The sequence below is a fragment of the Tenrec ecaudatus genome, chromosome 8 (genome assembly GCF_050624435.1).
Source record: "Tenrec ecaudatus isolate mTenEca1 chromosome 8, mTenEca1.hap1, whole genome shotgun sequence".
In the NCBI taxonomy this organism is placed as follows: Eukaryota; Metazoa; Chordata; class Mammalia; order Afrosoricida; family Tenrecidae; genus Tenrec; species Tenrec ecaudatus.
Genome location: NC_134537.1, coordinates 122,428,703 through 122,448,039, shown reverse-complemented (window position 1 = coordinate 122,448,039; position 19,337 = coordinate 122,428,703). Strand labels below are relative to the sequence as shown.

At 42.5% G+C, this 19,337-nt stretch overlaps 1 protein-coding gene across 2 annotated transcripts in view; it reads left to right on the top strand.

Annotated features, from left to right (window-relative positions):
• Positions 1 to 10,315, top strand: part of FAM149A (family with sequence similarity 149 member A) — a 51,813-nt gene extending 41,498 nt beyond the window's left edge. For both annotated transcript variants that reach the window (XM_075556793.1, XM_075556794.1), the window contains 6 exons: positions 409 to 512; positions 1,621 to 1,830; positions 6,625 to 6,742; positions 6,976 to 7,104; positions 7,192 to 7,270; positions 10,058 to 10,315. In XM_075556793.1, the coding sequence (XP_075412908.1) occupies positions 409 to 512; positions 1,621 to 1,830; positions 6,625 to 6,742; positions 6,976 to 7,104; positions 7,192 to 7,270; positions 10,058 to 10,131 (714 nt within the window). In that variant the 3' untranslated portion in view covers positions 10,132 to 10,315. The remainder of the gene's footprint in view (positions 1 to 408; positions 513 to 1,620; positions 1,831 to 6,624; positions 6,743 to 6,975; positions 7,105 to 7,191; positions 7,271 to 10,057) is intronic.
• The last annotated feature ends 9,022 nt before the right edge of the window (positions 10,316 to 19,337 follow it).

Sequence of the window (19,337 nt, the reverse complement as noted above, 5' to 3'; positions counted from 1 at the left end):
ATTTTCCCTGGAGGCGGATCACACCGATTTTATCAGAAGACACCCTGCCTTGATGGTTGGATGTAGGAGCTCACGGCATGGAAGTACAAATCCTAATAACTCCCATGTCCCTTCCCTGCCAGGTCACAGTGGGTTGGTGTCACTTCTCTCCATGTAACTACCCTCTAGGTTTTATGAACCTCTCCCAAGACAGGCCGAGGTGTGATCATAATTCTCCACTGCAACAGGCCTTGGGGAATTAGGCTACTCCTTATTGGCTTCTTCTCTTCACCCATCTTTATTAAATATGGTCCCTGTGGTGACATTTCATCAAAGTAGCCAGTTTGAGTGTGTTGCATTTTTCTGCTTATTCCAAACAGTGATTCATCACTGGGTTTTTAAAAATGTTTACTTTTTCATTTTTGTCAGATTCATCGATTTTCCAACAATTTTTACAGTGATTTGAATGGTGTGATGACAATTCAAGCTAAACCACTTCAGCAGAGACCTACCTATTTCGCAGATAGAACACAGTATGTATAAGAAATAACTAACCAATGCTGGAAAATTTGAGCGCTGAATAATATAAGGGGCATGAATCGTTGTCCATCCCATGCTTTAGATGTGCCCAAGCATGAAGGATAAATACTGGGAAGAACTAAAGCGTGTTCGCTAATAGCCAGGATGCTCCTTAGAAGCAAGGATGGTGAGACGTTTTGTCATGTACTTTGAACATGTTATCATGAGCTGCCTGTCCCTGGAAAAACACTGTGCTTGGTGAAGGAGGGGTTAGTGACAAAGAGGAAGGCCATCAACAAGATGGATGGACGCAGTGAACAATAGGCTCAAATGTAGGAGTCATTGTGAGGATAGCTCGGGATGAGGCGAGGTTTCGAGTCGGAACCGGTTTGGCCATATCCAGCAAGAACATTCTGATAGAAACCATAAAACCAAAAGCCAGAAAGCCCAATCTCATTGCTATTGAGTTGATACTGATTCACACTGGCCCTGTAGGACAGGATGAAACTGCTCCTGCGGGTTTCCGAGCCTGGAGCTCTTCATGGGAGTAAAAACCCCCATCTTTCTCCTAGGGAGTAAGTGGTGTTTTCGAACTGCTGACCTTGAGGATTACAGCCCTACACATAACCACTATGCCTCCAGGGCTCCTTAAAATAAGTTCTATTGAACCACAAATAAGTACTATTATACATTAGGGTGGAAGAGATGAGGAAAGGGGAATGTAGCTGTAAATTCTTAATGTGAAATGGAGGCTTTGGAATGACTTCTTAATTGAAACTGGAATGATAGTTACGGAGGAGTGTCTGCCATATGCTAACACTACTCTAGGCTGCATTTTTGTTGTTGTTGTTGTTGTTGTTGTTGTTAGGGGCTATGGAGTCTATTTTAACTAATATTGACCCAGTGTGTCAGAGTAGAATTATCCCACAAGGTTGGCTAGAAGGCAATCTTTTAAAGGATGAGGCTAACATGTCTTTCTCCTATGGAACCGCTAGGTGAGTTAAAACCATGAACCTTTTGGTTAGTATCCAACCATTAACCAGTGGCTATCAATTTTACTAGTGCGGTATCAGGGCTTCTTAACCACTACCATTCACGGAACTAACTTGATGTCTCCCCCAGCAACGAACAAGAGGACAAGTCAACGGGGCCCGACCCCAGTGCTGCCTCCGCCAGGTGGCACCGAAACAGTCGAATCGCAGATGTGCGAGGGCAGCCGACTTCCTCCAGGAAAACGCCCCTGCACAGGAGACTGCCGTCTCTTACTTCAGAGTCTCAGAGACTGAGAACCCCCAACGTGTACAGCGACGAAGTTCTCAGGGGAACAAAACTGTGAGTCTTGCTTCTCGCATATGAACTAAAATTTACGTGAAAGAGAGACACCTGCCAAGTAAGGCCGATGGAGAATTGTGACCAAGTATACGCTCATAACTTATGTCGACCTTTTACTAATTAATTAGAGTATTGAAGAGTAATTTTCTTGCAGTGATACACTTAGTTGTATATAACAAGATAAGGTCAGGCCAGTTGTTATAATAAATTATCACAGACTTGCTGGTGTAAAACAGCAGAAATTTATTCTAGAGGCAGGAAGTCTGAAGTCAAGGTGTCAGGAGAGGCCTCCTCTCTCCAAAGGGTCTGGGGAAGATCCCATTCTTGCGACTTTCTAGCTTTGGGTGGTGGTTGGCGATGCCTGGCATTCTTTGGCTTGCAGATCTATCACTCCAGTCTCTACCTATATGCTCGCCTGGCACTCTCGTGTGTCTTCATTTTCTCTTCTGGTAAGGATAGCCGTCATTGGCATTAGGGTCTATTCTAGCATGACCTCATCTTAAATAATTACATCTGTACATGCCTATTTCCAAATAAGGTCTTATTCACAGTGGGCTAGATCTTTTGAGGGACGTAGTTCAACGCACAACAGTACCTAGAGCACAGGCAGCTAAGCTAATGGGACCTTGATGTCTGGGTGATCTTGGATTGGCCACATACATTTTCTGAGACTCGACTGCCTCATTTGTATAAGTAATAACTAATTCATACTCTAAAATTATTTGAAAATTCAATAATTAATTCATTTTCTTCTGATGCTGACATAAAATAATTATGTATGTTTATGAAACTAAAAGGAATATGAATACATACCTACTGTACTTTAGGGAGAAGGGGAAGTAGAAAAGTATTCCTATAAAATCAGACTCAATGCCATCAAGTCAATGCTGACTCAGAGCACCCCGCTGGGTGTTTCCAAGACAGTAACTGTTTCCGGGAGCAGAAAGCCCAGGCTTTCTCCCAAGGAGCTGCTGGTGGTTTTGAACCACTGACGATGTGAATCACAGCCCAGAGTGTAATCACTACAGTAAGGCTCCATGACAAAATCGTAGAAATTGTTGTTCCACAAAACGACCAAAGTGTAAGGCTATTGTGTCTGAGCATTGCTTCCACTGAGGTCTGTTCACTTCTGGGGCCATTCTGTCTCTCCAACCCTTCTCAGAAGAATTCCACATGCTTCTATTACACTCCTTCAATACAGCGAGCTCCATCTCCTTGGGAGACCCAAATCGTATTCTTTTTAAATCTTCTTTTAATTTTGGCAGTAAAATGGAAGCCTGGGGGGGGCACAAAAGGAGGGCTGTCGAGTGGATGGAGTCTGTTTATCCAGAAAGTTCTTGTGGGACAGCCATTGTGACCCTGGAAGATTGAACAAGTGCATTGTCGGGATGGAAGAAAATCCCTGGGCTCTCTTTTTCCGGCCAGTGCAGGTTTGGGTTTTCTTGACGCTTCTTCCTAATAGGGCCGTGATTGTCTGGTGTCCTTTGAGGACATCTAACAAGATCATCCTTTGGGACTTCCAGAATATAGTCACCATGGCCTTTCCAGCTGACCTTTCTGCCTTGAACTTAACTGGCCCAGCAGATCTCCTCAGAAGACACTGTTTTGATTGGACCTTTGTTTTGTTACCACTCCACTGAGACAAAGACAAATTTATGGTTTAGAGAATCGATCTACAGCCATCCACTGATCACAGAAACACTTTAAAACATAATTTTGTTTGGGAATAAACTCATGCGTGTTTGAACTGAAACCTAGTGGCAGGAATTTTAGGACTTGCCTTCATATGTCTAGTGTAATTTATGACTTGCCTTTATAAGTTTAGTAGCCTTGGTGGTGCAGTGGTTACACGTTGGGCTGTGATTCACATAGTCAGCAGTTTGAAACCACCAGCGTTCTGCCAGAGAAAGGCTGGGCTTCCTACCGCCCTAAAGAGTTACAGTCTCAGAAACCTGCAGGGGATCCCGATGAGTCAGCTTTGACTCGATGGCAGTCAGGTTAGTTTCTGCTCCTATGTCTAAGGATGTTTCATCCTATATAGGAAGTTTGGGGAAAAATCATTTGACTATATGGATTATTGCCCAATTAGAACAGAATGCATCTGTTCCTTTATTTCAGAATTTTGAACGAGTCTTCTAGTTTTTTGATTTCGTCAAGTATCAGGCAATACTTTGTTAATCATAGCAGTAATGTTTGAAGCCCAGGTCTCCTTGATACTAATGAACTGTGGTTGACAAGTTGGAAACGGGGCTGGCCAGGTTCACTCTGGCTCACTGGGGCAGGACTGCAATAGGAGGAGAAATCCAAGACCATCTGCTGCTCATCACATAGAAACTGTCAACCAGCCAACCGTTGGTATTTTTCTTACAAGGAATCTTTGTGACTATATGTCTATTCCTGTGTCTTGCTTGTAACATTTGCATTGCCTTACTCCTTGGTAGCATACCACTTTTTCATGTATGTTTGTCAATATCGTGATATATTTCAGATTATATTATTCTGATGTCCTGTGCAAGTAGGATTTTCAAAGCATAGTTGTAATGACTATAAAATAATCAGATGGATATGTGATCATTTATTAGACCCTTCAATGTTACTGACAGGATTCTTTCCCCTATCTTTTCAATATTATAATATGTATTACACATCTTGTGATATAAATCTTAAGAAGGGAAGAAGGGTGTGGTTAAACAGTTTCCTGGTGGTGCAGTCCTAGAAATAAAGCTATCAGGGCACACTTCTGAATATGCTTAAGGCTCTGAATCACCTTGACAAATTGTTTCCCAAAATGGTCTATTAATTTAAAATCCTACTGAAAATGCATGAGACTATCTCATATTTCCAGCCTTGAAATTTTCAATACTGTATGGATTTTAAAGCTTCCTGGTTTTAGATGTCAAAATTATAATATTTTAGCTTTCATATGTTTATCATAGTGAATAAATGAAGTAGTATATTTTCTAGACTATCAATCTCTACTCTTTTGCAAGAACCAGATGCCTTATTTGCCTATGGAGCAGCTCTCTTATGATTAATTCTATTATAATTTACTCACCTGGGCTGCAAAATGAACTTTAAAATCAGTTTTGTCAAATAAATAAATAGAATATCATTAGGCCATAATAAACTGTGGATAACCTTGAGAATAATGAGAATTCCAGAATACTTCATTGCGCTCATCTAGAACTTGTCTCGGTGTTCTGTTGGAGCCAGAGGCAGTTGCGTGACCAGAACCAGGGGATGCTGCATGGGTTAAAATCAGAAAAGGTGAACATCAGGGTTGTATTGTCTCACCAATGTGCTCAGTCTGTGTGCTGAGCAAATCACCAGAGCTGGATTATATGCAGAAGATGCGGCATCAAGATTAGAGGAAGGTTTATCAACAACCCGCGGTGAGCAGATGGCACAACCGTGCTTGCTGAAAGTGAGGAGGACTTGAAGCACTTGCTGATCAAGAACAAGGATTGTAGCCTTCAGTATGGTTTGTAACTCAATGTAAAGAAAATCAAAATCCTCAGAATGGCACCAGTAAATGTTAAATGGAGAAAAGATTGAAGGTGTTTACGTTTTAGTCTTGCTTAGGTCCTCAAGCAACGCTCATGGAAGCAGCAGTGAATTGCTCAAACAACACACTGCACTGGGTAAATCTGCTTCATAAGCCCTCTTCAAGTGTTGAAGGACAAGGATGATATTTTGAGGACTAAGGTTTGTGCCTCACCTAAGCCAGGGTATTCTCCATTGAACATTGGACATCGAATACGAAAGACTGTAGAAGAATCGATGCATTTGAATTGTGGTGCTGGAGAAGAATATTGAAAGTGTTGTGGAACAAACTGATCTGTGTTGGAAGAAGACAGGCCAGAGTGCTCCTGAGAGACAAAGATGGCAAGATTTCATCTTACATACTTTGGACATATTGTCAGGAAAGACCAATCCCTGGAGAAGGATGTCATGTTTGGGAAAGTGGACAGGTGGTAAAAAAGAGGAAGGCCCTTGACGTGACGGGCTGGCACGGAGGCTCAGGCATAGGGACGATCGTGAGTGCGGCATGGCACCGTGCAGGGCTCCTTCCGCTGCACACTGGCGCTGTGGGTGGGAGCCGACGCCGTGGCATCTAACACTAAGCACTGGGTCTCCTTTCACTTCATAACATTAATCTCTTTAAAATGTAGGAAAAAGTACACCTTCACAACATGTAATATTCTCACAAAGTATATATATATATGTTTATACACAGATATCCTTCATTATCTTTGTAAAGTTTTGCTTTTGATCTAGTCTTGTGCCTGCACATTTTAACTTTATTCTTAAATATTGTGGCTGCATCTGAAACCCACTCCCACTTTCCTTTTCCCTTTCTCCCACCTCCATGAATGCGCCCCTGTTTTTTGCTTTCCCCCCATTGATTACGCCATGGTCTGAATTTCTATAGTGCTTACATTCCGATCATACACCATAGCATTTTATTGTAATCCACATCAAACTGTGATTTCTCTTTAAGTTTTAGTCTTGCTTTCAGTAACTCATTAGCTCTTTGAATAAGAACCAGATCTTTGGCTACTTTCTGAGCATAGCTGCGCACTGAGAGATCCAGACTGAAAGGGACTTCTCAGCTAGGACAACAGGCCTGGGCTGGAAGTCCCCTCCTCGCCCTATGCCTTCCTGAAGTTGACCTCCCTCTAGGAAAGCATTTCTTTTGGAAGGCTGATTACAATGAACAGACCAGGTCAAGGGCGTGGTGGCAGGATGTACCCTCTGCACCTGGGTCCTCAGTCATATGCTGTTGTGTTGCAGGCAAACTGGCACAGACCACAGAGCGTCCCCGGTTCAAACCTTGCGGACCAGGTTACCCCCGATAGGCTCCGAGACTGGGGAGCAGAATGCAGCAGTTCCTGGATCGCGGCCTGTGTCTGTAAGACCGAGTTCCTTATCTTTCAGTGCCTCCATACGCACGCGTTACATATTAGCAATATCTAAATAATGTTCTCCAGTGAGTGAGTGAGTGACTGGGTAAATGAGAGAATGATCGAAGCACCCGTGTATCTGTGTGTGTGTGTGTGTGTGTGTGTGTGTGTGTGTGTGTGTGTGTCTAAGAACTTAAGAAGTGCATTCATTTGAAACAAGAATGGGTTGTCCTTCCTTCAGTACAGAGGGAGGAATCCACAAACTCGTGTGTTCAGTGCAGTACCTGACGGTATGGAGCGTTCGCCTCGCCGAGAAAGAACTGGTGCTGGGGATCAGTTTTCCAGACCAAGCACAACCCATGCTTTCCCAGTAGGTCATCTGTTAACAATAAATTAGATTTTAGAAAAATTTTAGGGGAAAAAAAGCCATTCCATCATTTTATTTTTCTTTCCACAGTCAGACTCACCTCGAAGAAGTTCACTGACCTCAGTGGAATTTGCAGGTCACTTGTGGACAGGTCAAAGTTTTCTGACAGGTCAGTCTTTCTTTATATGTAAATGCAATGATGTAATTCGAGGAATCCCGATTTTACGAAAGAGGCGCTAACAGTTATCTGTTTGAATACGCCTGCACGAGCCACATGCAGGGATGTGGCAGAAATGTGAGGTCTGTGGACTGACATTAGGGACAAATCGCAGTTCTGCGGCGACCAGCATTTAATTCCTGTTAAGTCATAGTGGGGAAAAATGTTCACCTGCTCCTGGTCCGGAAACAAAGGAAATACCATCATATGGGAAGCCACTCTGCATTTCTGCTACACAGATGACATGCTTTTCTGCGACATGAAATTTTATGATTTCTCTCCCAAAATCTAGTTATTAAAAGGCATGAGACAATTAGGAGGTTTACAGGGAAATACTTATTCTCAGCCTACTATACTATTTGGAAAATAGAATTCTAGTTTGAATACAGAGCAGTATGGTTCCAAATTTCAAAAACAATGATGGACACAGCATAGTCTTGGGGTGAAGTGAGCAGCTCCGGAGGCAGATATCCTGTACGGTCCTGCCTCTGCCACTTAGGAGCTGTGCGGTCTTAGAAATGCTGGCTACTCTTCGTGCCTCAACTGTTTCTTTGATGACCAGGCACATGAGTGAAGTGGCTATGGGAAAATGTATGAAAAGGATCTAGCTCAATCCCAGGTGCATTGTTGCTGCTGTTAGTTGCTACTGAGTAGGTCTTGACCCAAGGGGCCCTGGTAGGCATAGTAGGTTATGCATTGGGCTGTTAACCGCAGGTCAGTAGTTCAGAACCACCAACTGCTTCATGGGAGAAAGATGAGGCTTTCTACTTCCATAAAGATGTACAGTCTTGGAAATGCACAAGAGCAGTTCTACTCTACTCTGTAGTGTTCCTATGAGTTGTCTATTTGAATCAATGCCTTTGAATTTGGTTGGTTTTAGAGGGTATGACCCGCAGTAACCCCATGTGTACTCAAAATTGATCCAGAGGGTTTTTAATGGCTGTGACTTTTCAAAAGCATCTGGGTAGGCTCGAACCAGCAACCTTTCAGCGAACAGCCATGTACTTACCCATTTATTCCACCCAGGCAGCGCCAAGCATACATTACTCAAAACTTGTGAAGACTACTGGAAATTTAAAGGATGTTAAATGTTAAGATAAGAAATTCTAATATAATCCAAGAATAACTAGTAGAATTTAAACATTTTGATAATTTGGGGTTATCGCTTTTTACATCACTTTGCTTCCTGTTCTATACTGTGATGGTATCTGGCATTTTTTAGCCCTTTAAGATTTCTCCGTAGGCTAATGCCTCTGAACTCTTATGCCATCTAATTTTCTTTCTCTTATATGTTTTCTCACAGTGTTAGTTATCATGTCGGTGACAGACAACTGTTCTTTCTCTAAAAATTAGCCTACATTACCTGGTGATTACCATAATTGTGGACTGAGGGGTGGGGATAAAGCAGCCATGCCCCTTTATATTCACTATGTATAGGGTCACCATGAATCCGAATTGACTCAATGCTAGTGAGTTTGGTTTTTGTTTTATGTATCTGGGGCTTACTCTGTACAAAAGCCTGTGCTCAATGCTGACATCCAAGAATTAAAATGGGTGTGGCCTTTGCTTCAAGGGACATTCAGTCTGGTACAGAAGATTGAAAAGGGTGAGGGGAATGAGTGGGTTAGCGGGACCACCCAACTTAAGATTCAGGTGGCCTAGTGGGTAGAGAGGCTCCCTGAAAGAGGCGTGGACTTTGGAGTCCAGATGGAACCCTGTAGGATCTGGACAACACCGGCGCTGAAGACTGACAAATATGGCTTTGTGAAAGGGCAGTAGATGACGCTACTGGAAGGGAGGCTGAGAAGTGTTGAAGAATCCACTATTCACGCCAGAGTACGAGATTGCTGGGCTTGCAGATGTCAAGGTTTAGAGAGGAAGTATACTAGTTAAATCTGCTATCTTCATTTTTCACCGAATATTACTCTCATGACCCTGTTCAGTCTCTTCTACCAGACTGAGTATTTCTTGAGAGGAACACAATACTACTTTCATTGGGTCTTGGATTCTAGTCAATTAATTACCATATATACTCATGTATAAAGTCAAGTTTTCCGGCACATTTTTAATGCAATTTTTGTGGTAAAATTAGGTACCTTGACTGATATTCGGGTCGGCTTATATTCGAATATATACTGTACTTGGTAACAGCCATTGCTTTTCATGGTCAGAGCTCTTTTTTTGGTTTGTTTTCATTCTCTCAAAGTGACCACCACAGACACACAAAAAACACAGAGATTTCTTTAGAAGGAATTCTAAAGATTTCTTTTCTTTTTCTCTGACAATTAACTGGCTATACGTCTTCTTACCTACCTTTGGTTATAAGTCAAAAGCAGTAGGAGCTACTGCACTGTCGACAGTTGTTCTGTGGCTGAAAAAGAGTCAAGGTTCGGAGAGGGCCTTCCAGACACTAGGGAACATCACTGACCCTCCTGCTGTGATAGAGCAGAGCTAGCACAGGTCCCCTCTTCCCTGTCCCAGGACTTTGCGGTAAACGATATAACCTTGCAAATTGGACTCCAACCTTCAGCACTGAGGCTTTGGGATGGGGCACTCCTTGTACTTCTCTGGACCCTTAATGGCACTGTTTGCATATGATTATTTCTTTGTTTAAAAACATTAAAATTGATGGACATTTCTCTCTCAATGACTTCAATGTACCATCTACATGGAAGGTATATACCTTTTGAGAAGTCGCATTTGCACGCTTTTAGTAAGCATTGTCGTTTGGTGCTTTAGGTTCACAATACCCGTCTAAATCATTCCAGAGGACAACACTGACTTCAAGAAAGAGATTCCAAGTGGCTTCTTGACATTACTTCATTGGGACTCTGAACTGCCACGTCGATTGGCCTACTCAAAGCAGAGCACGCGGTTTGTCACTCGACAAATGGAAGACAAGTATTATCCGGTGTCTGTTTGTCTGGTAGTCTGGGATCCAGATGAAATCTACCTGAGAGAAATGCAAATAAATAAACAGTGTCATTTGGAACTGTAGAGGCGTTGGCTTTGCATTGCAAGGAGAGGGCAAGTCAACCCATCAGCTCTCTACTGGGCACATCTAAAGGGGACTGTGTGTGTTTGTAACCCATTCTTTTGCCAGTTAGGCACACACAGATAGCCTCTATGTGTGTGTTTTCAGACACTAAATAATATTACCCAAGAATAACTCATTTTTGTGACTTTCTATGTCAATAAATTTGCTATTTCTTTCTATTAATAACTCTGTCGAAACCCTAGTCCCTAATTGATATTATATCCTTTTTCTTAAAAAAAAGTTCTAAATGTTGATCCACTATGCCAGTTTGGATAAGGTTTTTGATGGTTCAAATCTAATCATTTTATTGATTGACATTACCTTTGTTTTAAAAGTCATAAGTCCCTTTAAAGGATGTCGATGGCTAATTCTCCAAACTTTTGATTTTTTCCCTTACTGGTTTTCATTTTCAAATTCAGCAGTCCATATAAATGATCCCAATTGTTTTGATATTTGAGCTGAATCCAAGCCTCTGAAGTAAAACGCACTACATGTGGCTGACTGGCTTTGCGGCAGCTCCTCCTGCTTTCATCACCGTCTGATAGGTCTGTCCTTTGCAATGACGCTGTCCCCATCCCCTCCATCGAGACTAGCAGCTCTCTCCCCTCACCATCCTTGTGCCCTGCCATACTACTATTATTTTATAGGGTGTATTTTTATCTGTTATAAAGTAGAAAATGGAGTAGAGAATGTGGTGGGGAAATTATCAGTCAGAAGCAAGGCCGTTTTTCTTTACTCTGCTATTTTCTTCATAGTGATTTAAATCCTTTAACTAAATAAAGCTAAAATAATGTATTTTAGACATCCAGTCAATTTTTATTAATCCAAAAGAAACATAAACACATTTACCCTCTAAATATAAAATCAAATCAAACTCACTGCTATCGAGTTTATTCCAAATCACATGACCCTCTCTGGGATTTCTGAGACTGTAAATCTTTATGGAACCAGAGAACCTCATCTTTCTCCCAAACAGCGGCTGATGGGTTTAAACCTCAGACCTTGTGGTTAGCAGCCCAACACTTATCCCACATTGCCACCAAAGCTCCTTATATAAATGAATAACAGACTGTTTTCAGTCTTACCTCTGGCTGCAAGAACAGGGATCCCTGGGATGTGGAAATTCATCAGTGCATTGGGACTGAAATTTGTGTTGTTCACCACAGATGGACAAAACAAAAATAAGACTAGCATCTTATTTCTGATGGGTAATTTTCCCTTTACTTTCTCTCCTATAATTTCTATATTAGTGGGATATTTTAGAAAGTAGGGATGAGAGTTGTCACTATGTTCTACCTCTCACTTGGCCACAGCCACCTCGCCATAGGGAATGTTTCTAGTGTATTAGTACCTGCACACTATAGACAAAGGAATTCAAAAAGTATTTCTAAGCAGTCACAATGAAAACTTTTTTTTCAAATTTTATTTTAAATATTACTCATTTTATTCTGAAAACAATTTTTACTTATATATTCAAATGATTTTTTGAGATTTTAGTGATTTCAAAGCACAGATATTATCCATATAAATTTAGTAAGCACTAATGAAATAAATTATTAACATATCAATATTTAAGGGCTTTCACATAATCAGACTCTTCCAACTTTTAAAAATATTTCTCCCCCTCTATAAACCAATTTATCTCTCTGTCTTTTGGGATAATCCAATGTACATATAAAAAAGACACATGTTTATCAATTGACCATGAGTTTAAACAGTACAAAGTGTCCTCTTGATACAATTAAATTTTCAGAGGAGACTGATTCAAATAGGAGCAACTAAGCTGGTTTCTTAAGTAAATAAACTAGATGAAAATTAAGAAGTATAAAACGTGGGGAAGATGATTTCTATAAATCTTTGCCTATTCCCTTTTTCCTCATTTTATTGGGGGATCTTACAACACTTGTTACAAACCGTACATCAATTGTATCCAACATCTTCATATATATATTCCACTTTTCTTTTCTAGACATTTACTTTCCATTGAACCCTTGGGATCAGCTCCTCCTTTTTTCCCTCCCTCCTTACCCTCCACGTCCCGCAACCCTCATGACCCCCTGATAGATTGTAGATTACTTTCAAATCTCACTCTGACTGCTGTCTCCTTTCCCCTCTGGTCTCTGCTGTTCTCCCCCCTGACTGGGGGGGTGTGGTTATGTGCTATTCATTGCGATCGGTGCCCCCTCCCTCCTCACTTCTCCCCCGCCTTCCCATACCCTTTTGGTATCTCTTTTCCCATTCCTTTTCCTGAGTTCCATGTGCTGTGAGTTTTATCTCTTGGCTACACCTATGTACATGCTCCCATCTAGTCTAGATTGGGAGACGGCACTGAGGTCATGATAGCTGAGGGGGAGGGAGGCCTCCAGGGAACAGAGTCACCCATTAATGCTCTACTGCACCCTGATCGACTTACCCCTCCCTGCGACCCCTCCGTGGGGGGAGGTTCCATTGTCCATTTATGGACTTTGGGTCTCCGCTCCACGCCTCCTCCATTCTCACCAATGAATTTTTGTTTTTGAAAACTTTTAAAGACACATTTCCCCATAATTTGGCAGCCATCAAACTTGGCCATGTGAGCAAGCTGGATTGGAACCCCTGCTCCCATTGCATCATTGGTTAGTGCTTTTGGGTCCAGACTTTGTACAAAATGCACCCTTTTTTGCCCTTCCTGTACTTTTAAGAGCTGCTTAGGATGTTGATATCGCTTTATGTGGCCTATTTAGTTCCTCCCCTGCTCAGCTGTTGTCATTAAGAGCCATCGAGAGGGTTCCCCCTCACACAAGGAAACACCACCCGGGCTGTGCTGTCCTCACCATTGTTCGTGTTCGAGCCTGTTGGGAACACGACTGGCATGCAGCCTAAACTAATCTGAACTTAGGGCATCCAAGAGCAGTCAGGGTTCCTTCCAGGACTACTGAGTCCTTGGTATGGTGGCCTTACATGGCTTGACCTGAGAGTTTTACAAATAAAAACCTATCATTATAAATATTGTAAAATCATTCTTTAAAAGGCAGAAGCAAATACCATGACTTAAAATCATACATCCTAATGATCTTTGATTGGGAAAGAAAGTACCAGTTTATGGAATACATGAGGTCTTGACTGTGCCACTGACTTTAAAGATGACTTCCTCATGGAACATTTGAACACCTGTATTACAGATGATAATGAAATTTAGGTTCAGGTGGTGCTTTGAAACTGATTAGGTACAAATGAAGGCAGTGTTTTTATAATAATCTACTTCAACTCTGACCTGAGGATTTTCTCTTAAAAAACAGAAAAATAACAAATTATTTTTTACATCAGTTTTTAAATTCAAGTTAGTAACTAAACTAATTAAGTTTTTTGTTGTCTTATACAAAATAGGAACAAATGAACTTAAAATTAATCTAGCTAATAAAATGTAAAGTCTATACCAAACTACTAGGTGTTGTAAGTAAGTTTAATATAAAAGAGACATCAATGTAAATGTTCATTTGAATTAGAAGGGGAATTCTATACAATTACAGGATTCATTTTATAATATTCTGAGTCAATTGGGTATTATATTTTTTATTGTAAGTGTTTTTTATGACTACAGATCATTGTTCAGGTTTAAAGTTTTTATTTTCAATAAAAGTTTAAAATACTGAAGTAGTTTTCAAAAGTTAATTCCGTGTGTAGAAACTTCCTTTGATTACTAATTTTTATATCATTTTCACAAATGACTCTCTCTAGTTTGTACTGTCTAAAACATAGATTATTAATTCATTTATTCCTAACTTGAGTAAAGACTCCCCCCAAAAAATGAATTTAAGCCATGTAGATATCTGAGAAACACCCACTGTAGACAAAGGAAGAAGTACACAGGTCCACAACAGGCACATACCTGGAAGGTGTGCGAAAGCACAGACATGCCCAGGGACGTGGTGGGGAAAGAGCAAGGCGATGACTAATAGGAGACGAGATCATCAAGGTAGCAGGATCCAAGGGATTGTGGGAAAGCGTAAGTGATCTGAGATAGGAAGCCACTGGAGAGTTTGGAAGTGACATTACCAACAAGAGCTTGCCATGATGCTCATCGAATGGTGGTGGTGCAGATGAGAAGGAACCAAAAGATTTGGCATGTGTTTTGAAATCAGAGCCAACAGGATTTGCTCTTGGATTAGACATGGAATGTGAATAAAAGTCAAGAATGACTTTTGACCCCAAATCTTTGGAAGGATGTTGTTATACTTTACAGGAACAGGGAAGAACGTTTGGGGGTGTTTGGGGACATGTTGGAAAGACCTACTAAATGCCTCTTTCGTGGTGGGTCCGTGGTAGGATTCTCTCCTTCCGTGTGGGAGATCCATGGGCTGGTAGGCTGCTTTGATGGGGAACAAGTTGCAGTGGAGTTTCCAGACGACGACATACTAGGATGAAACCAGATTGTTAGTTGTCCTCAAGGCCACTCTACCTCATGATGACCTTAGATATAAAAGAATAAAAAATCACTGAGTCTTGTGTGCCCTTCATGATTACTAGTATATTTGACTTCTCAGGGAGTGCCGTTGTGGGTATCCAAGGTGGGTGGAATCATGGCAGCTGGGCCGGGCACAGAGTCCCAGCAAGCAGGAAGGCAAAAAAGGCCAAGAGAAATAATCTCTGTTCAGTCTTGCTCTCATACAAAAGGCCACAACCCCAGGAGCCATCATTGAGCCACCATTTGATTGGCAAGTTTAATTCCCACCCCACGCCGATGCGCACCCCCAACGGCAGCCAGGAGTGTCTAATCAATATAATCCTGAATGATCACACTTCCCTAAATGAATTATTAGCACACCTGATTGCAATAGGGTTGACTCTTGGCCCTGAAAAGGAAGAGGGAGGGGAGGGGTGTGAGAGGGTAGGAGCCAAGTAGGAGCACTCATTGACAGAGTGGGTGTGGCTACTGTAATGGACAGCAGTCAAAGTAGCGATCAGAATAGCCTGACTCCAAGGAACTATGGCCTTGATTGTTCCTAGGAGTTAGACAGACAGGAAGCCTACTAATTATTTACTTGACCTGCGCAAGCTGAAAGGCTAAAGCTCATGTGAACAGCATCGCAACTTGAATTGCCAGGACAGTCAGGACCCCAACTTGAGCCAGTTTACAGACTCACGACTCCTTGAATGGCTGGGTCCTTTTGAAGAAGGACCACCAGAGATGTATACTGTTAGTCTGTCTCCGGGACTTCCCACCTTTCACAAAGTTAGTGCTCATTGGGGTAAAGGAAACAATAAGATTGGGGCAGGGGGCGGGGCAGGGAATGATTGGACACCGGCTCTGAATTGACGTTAATCCCATGAGACCCAAAATGTTTTGAAGGCCCATCAGTCAGAGTGGGATTGTATGGATGGCAGGGATACTTCAGAATACACCTGATGGGAGTGAGTTTTCTTTTTTTAATGGTAGGAAAATCGAAGTGGAAGCCAATAGAACTGCCCTGCCTAGGAAAATGATAAACCCAAAGCAATTGCAAATTCTGGAGGAATTACAGGGATCAGTGTCACCATCAAGGACTTGAAGGAGCAGGGGTGGCGATTTCCACCACTTTTCCATCCAACTCGCCTATGTCCTGATGCGTTTGAGATGGAGGGCTGGAGATGAATGTTGAAAGTATCGTGGATTGCTGAAAGGACAAACATCTGTCTTGGAAGAAGTTTGGTCAGAGCGCTTCTTCGAGGGAAGGATGGTAAGACTTTTTCGACACATTTTCCACTGGAGAGGTCATTCCCTGGAGAAAGACATTACGTTTGGTAAAGTAGAGGGGCAGCAAAAGAGAGGAAAATCCTCAAGGGGACGTGTTGACACCATGGCTGCAAACAATGGGCTGGAGCACAGGAACAACGGTGCGGGATCCGGGGCTATTTCTTTCTGTCGTGCACCAGGGTTGCTGTGGGTCTGAACCAACTTGCTGGCCCCTAACAACAACAACAGCATTTTGCCTGTGCAAAAATCAGCTTGATCTGATTGAATGACAGTGGATTATCATAAAGTTAGCTAAGTGGGTACCCCAATTGCAGCTGCTGTTCCAGATGTGGTGTCGTTGCTTTAGCAAATTAATAAACATCACAACAAACACACAGCACAAGACAAAACAGATCAATTGAGTGTCATAAAAATTACAAATGGGCTCATCTAATGCTTTTTCTAAGAGGAGTAAAAACAATCTGGAGGAAAAATATTTAGAAACAATATATCTAATAAAAGTTTAATCTTTAAAGTAGACAGAAGGAAGGGAGATAAGTCAGAATACACTTGATGGAAGTGAGTTTGCTTTTTTAGTGGTAGGAAAATTGTGGTGCTGTTGTTTTGTGTCAACACCAAAAGGACAAATGGCCCGGTTATGAAACGGTCAAAGGACATGAACAGAACATTCACCAAAGGGTACATCTGAGAAGACAACAAACTCATAGGAAGATGCTCACTTTCATTCCAACCCCAAACCAAACTCACTGCCATTGAGTCAGTGCTGATTCAGCAAATCCCTGTGTGCTTATAAGACTGTTTACTGAAATAGAAAGCCTAGTGTTTTTTTCTCACTGTGCTGCTGGTGGTTTTGAACTGCCAACCATGTGGATCACTTTAATTTGCCCCTACAAAAAAGCCAGTCCATACTCCCTGCCTTTGAGTTGGTGCTGACTCATAGTGATTCCCTGTGGGTTTCTAAGGCGGTGTTTCTGAAGTAGAAAGTGCAGTTTTTTCCTCACTGCAGTAGTGGTGGCTTTGACAACTGACCTTGTAGTACCCAACTCAGACCACAGCACAGCCAGAGCCCTTCACTGGTCATTAGAGAGATGTACCTCCAAACTATGAGCTATTACCTCACTCCAGTTAAAATGGTACTGATTTTTTTAAGCAATAACTCTTGGCAAGAATGTGGAGAGATATTAATTGTTATCTATTGCTACTGGGACTGTGAAAAGATACAAGCACTGTGGAAAACAGAATAGCAATAATAATAATAATACTAAAACTAAACTAAATATAGAACCACTACTGAGGCAGCAATCTCGCTCAAGCACATACCCCAGAGGCTGAAAGAAATCACACCAAAAGACATGCCCTCCCTATGTTCATGGCCGCTTCAGTCACAATGGCAAAAACAAACAAGCAAAATGGAAGAAACAGAAATGCCCAGCCGATGAATGCTTACGCGAAAGGAACGTATATGCAATAGAATACTATCAACCGAAAAATCCTGTAATGTGTTCAAAACATGTTATAACATATGTGGCTGGACCTAGAAAATATAATGTTAATCAAGAAAAGTCAAGCCATCAGGGCCCAGATCGGATGAGCCTCTTTTAGAAGAAGACCAGGAGAGCTGATGTCATGTGGCATCACGGGCTTGGCCGTTCATAAAACACGTTTCCCTTTGCAAAAAATGGCTTTAAAAGGAAAGAGGTTTGATGAGGAGGCAGTGTGGCAAGGAGTTGAAACTGCCATCTTACCCATGCTGCATGTGACTTGTCCAGCATTCTAGAAGCTCCTAGAGTGTATTTACAGATGCCTGGCTTGTTCCCCTGTATGCTGTTAGGTTTATATTTGAAGCTGTTTGGCAGTGTGTTCAGCATGAAAATGTCCTTTTTGATGATGAAAATTTTTGAAATGTGTGTGTGTTTTGTTTCCCATGATGACTACTGGACCATTCCTCTCCACTCAAAACGGTCAGCAGCAGTCTGATTCAGCTCACAAATACATAGGATGTGTTTCCTGAGATGGGTAGTTGCACCTCTTATGGGGCACTGGAATGGTAGGGCGAGGGGGGTATGCAAAAGCTAAAACCTGCACGTTCCCCTGGGTTACGGGCTATAAGCATCCTCCGGGGGGGGGGGGACACTGAGTCTTTTTTTTTTTTCTGAAAAGGAGCTGGTGTTCAATGCTGTCAAGGTGGCCCCGAGTCATCGTGACCCTGTGTACAACGAAAGGAAAACAGCACCCGGTCCTGCGTCGTGCTCTCAATTGCGCTTACGTGAGAGCCCATTGCTGTAGCCAGATGTCAGTCCCTCTCATCAAGCGCCCCCCCCCCCGCCCCCGCCTTTCTACTTTACCAATAAGTCTGTGTCGGGAACCTGTGATACAGACTTTCATTTTTTTCTTTTCATGTTGATGACTTTCCATTTTCATAGACTAGCTCTTTGTATATTCCACATTCTGATGACCAGTGGGTATTTGCAGCCATTTTGAGTCCTGCCACGTCATGAAATGAAGCTCTTGAAAACTTTATTTTGGGTCATTCATGTCAACTCGACTTTGAGGAAGCTGCCCTTTCCTGGTCCTATTGGGAGCGCCGTCCAACTTGGGGGCTCATCTAGATAAAAAGTGGCAAGTTAATCCAGTTGAGCAAACCAGGAATCCAAAGCATTCTCGTGTGTGTCATCTTCCAGCGCACTGGGGGCACAGCTGTGTGGCTGTGTGGTGTCAATGAATTCCAACTTGGGTCAACCCTATTTGAGCAGACCGGCCCATAAAGCCTCAAAAGGGATCAGATCGAAGGGGTGGGTCTTTTCTCCTGCCGGTGCTTAGGGGCACACTGTTAAGAGCCTACCTAGCCTAGGTACTGCGTAGTAAGTAAGTGTAGATATGGGAGCCATTCAGGATTGGCCACTTCCACCGGGAGGAAACAGAAACTGGCTCAGGGCACCTCGCCTTTGGGCAGATTTAAGGCATCATTCTCACACTCCAAGGACCCCCAAGGCACAGTGAGCTAAGCATGGGGCTGCTAACTGCAAGGTCAGAGGTTCAAACCCCAGCCCCACTCCCCAGCCACTGGGTACGAAAAAGATAAGGCTGTTCATTCTCATGAAGACTGGCAGTCTCTGAAACCCCAGAGGGCAGGTCTCTACCACCCTACGGGATGCCTGTGACTCGGGGTGGACTCCAGGTCATGGCAGCTGGTTCTTCAATGCCCTGTCCTTTGCTAAGGGGGTTGCTTTGCTCCCCTTTGGGACATGCCTTACCCACTATCTCCAGTC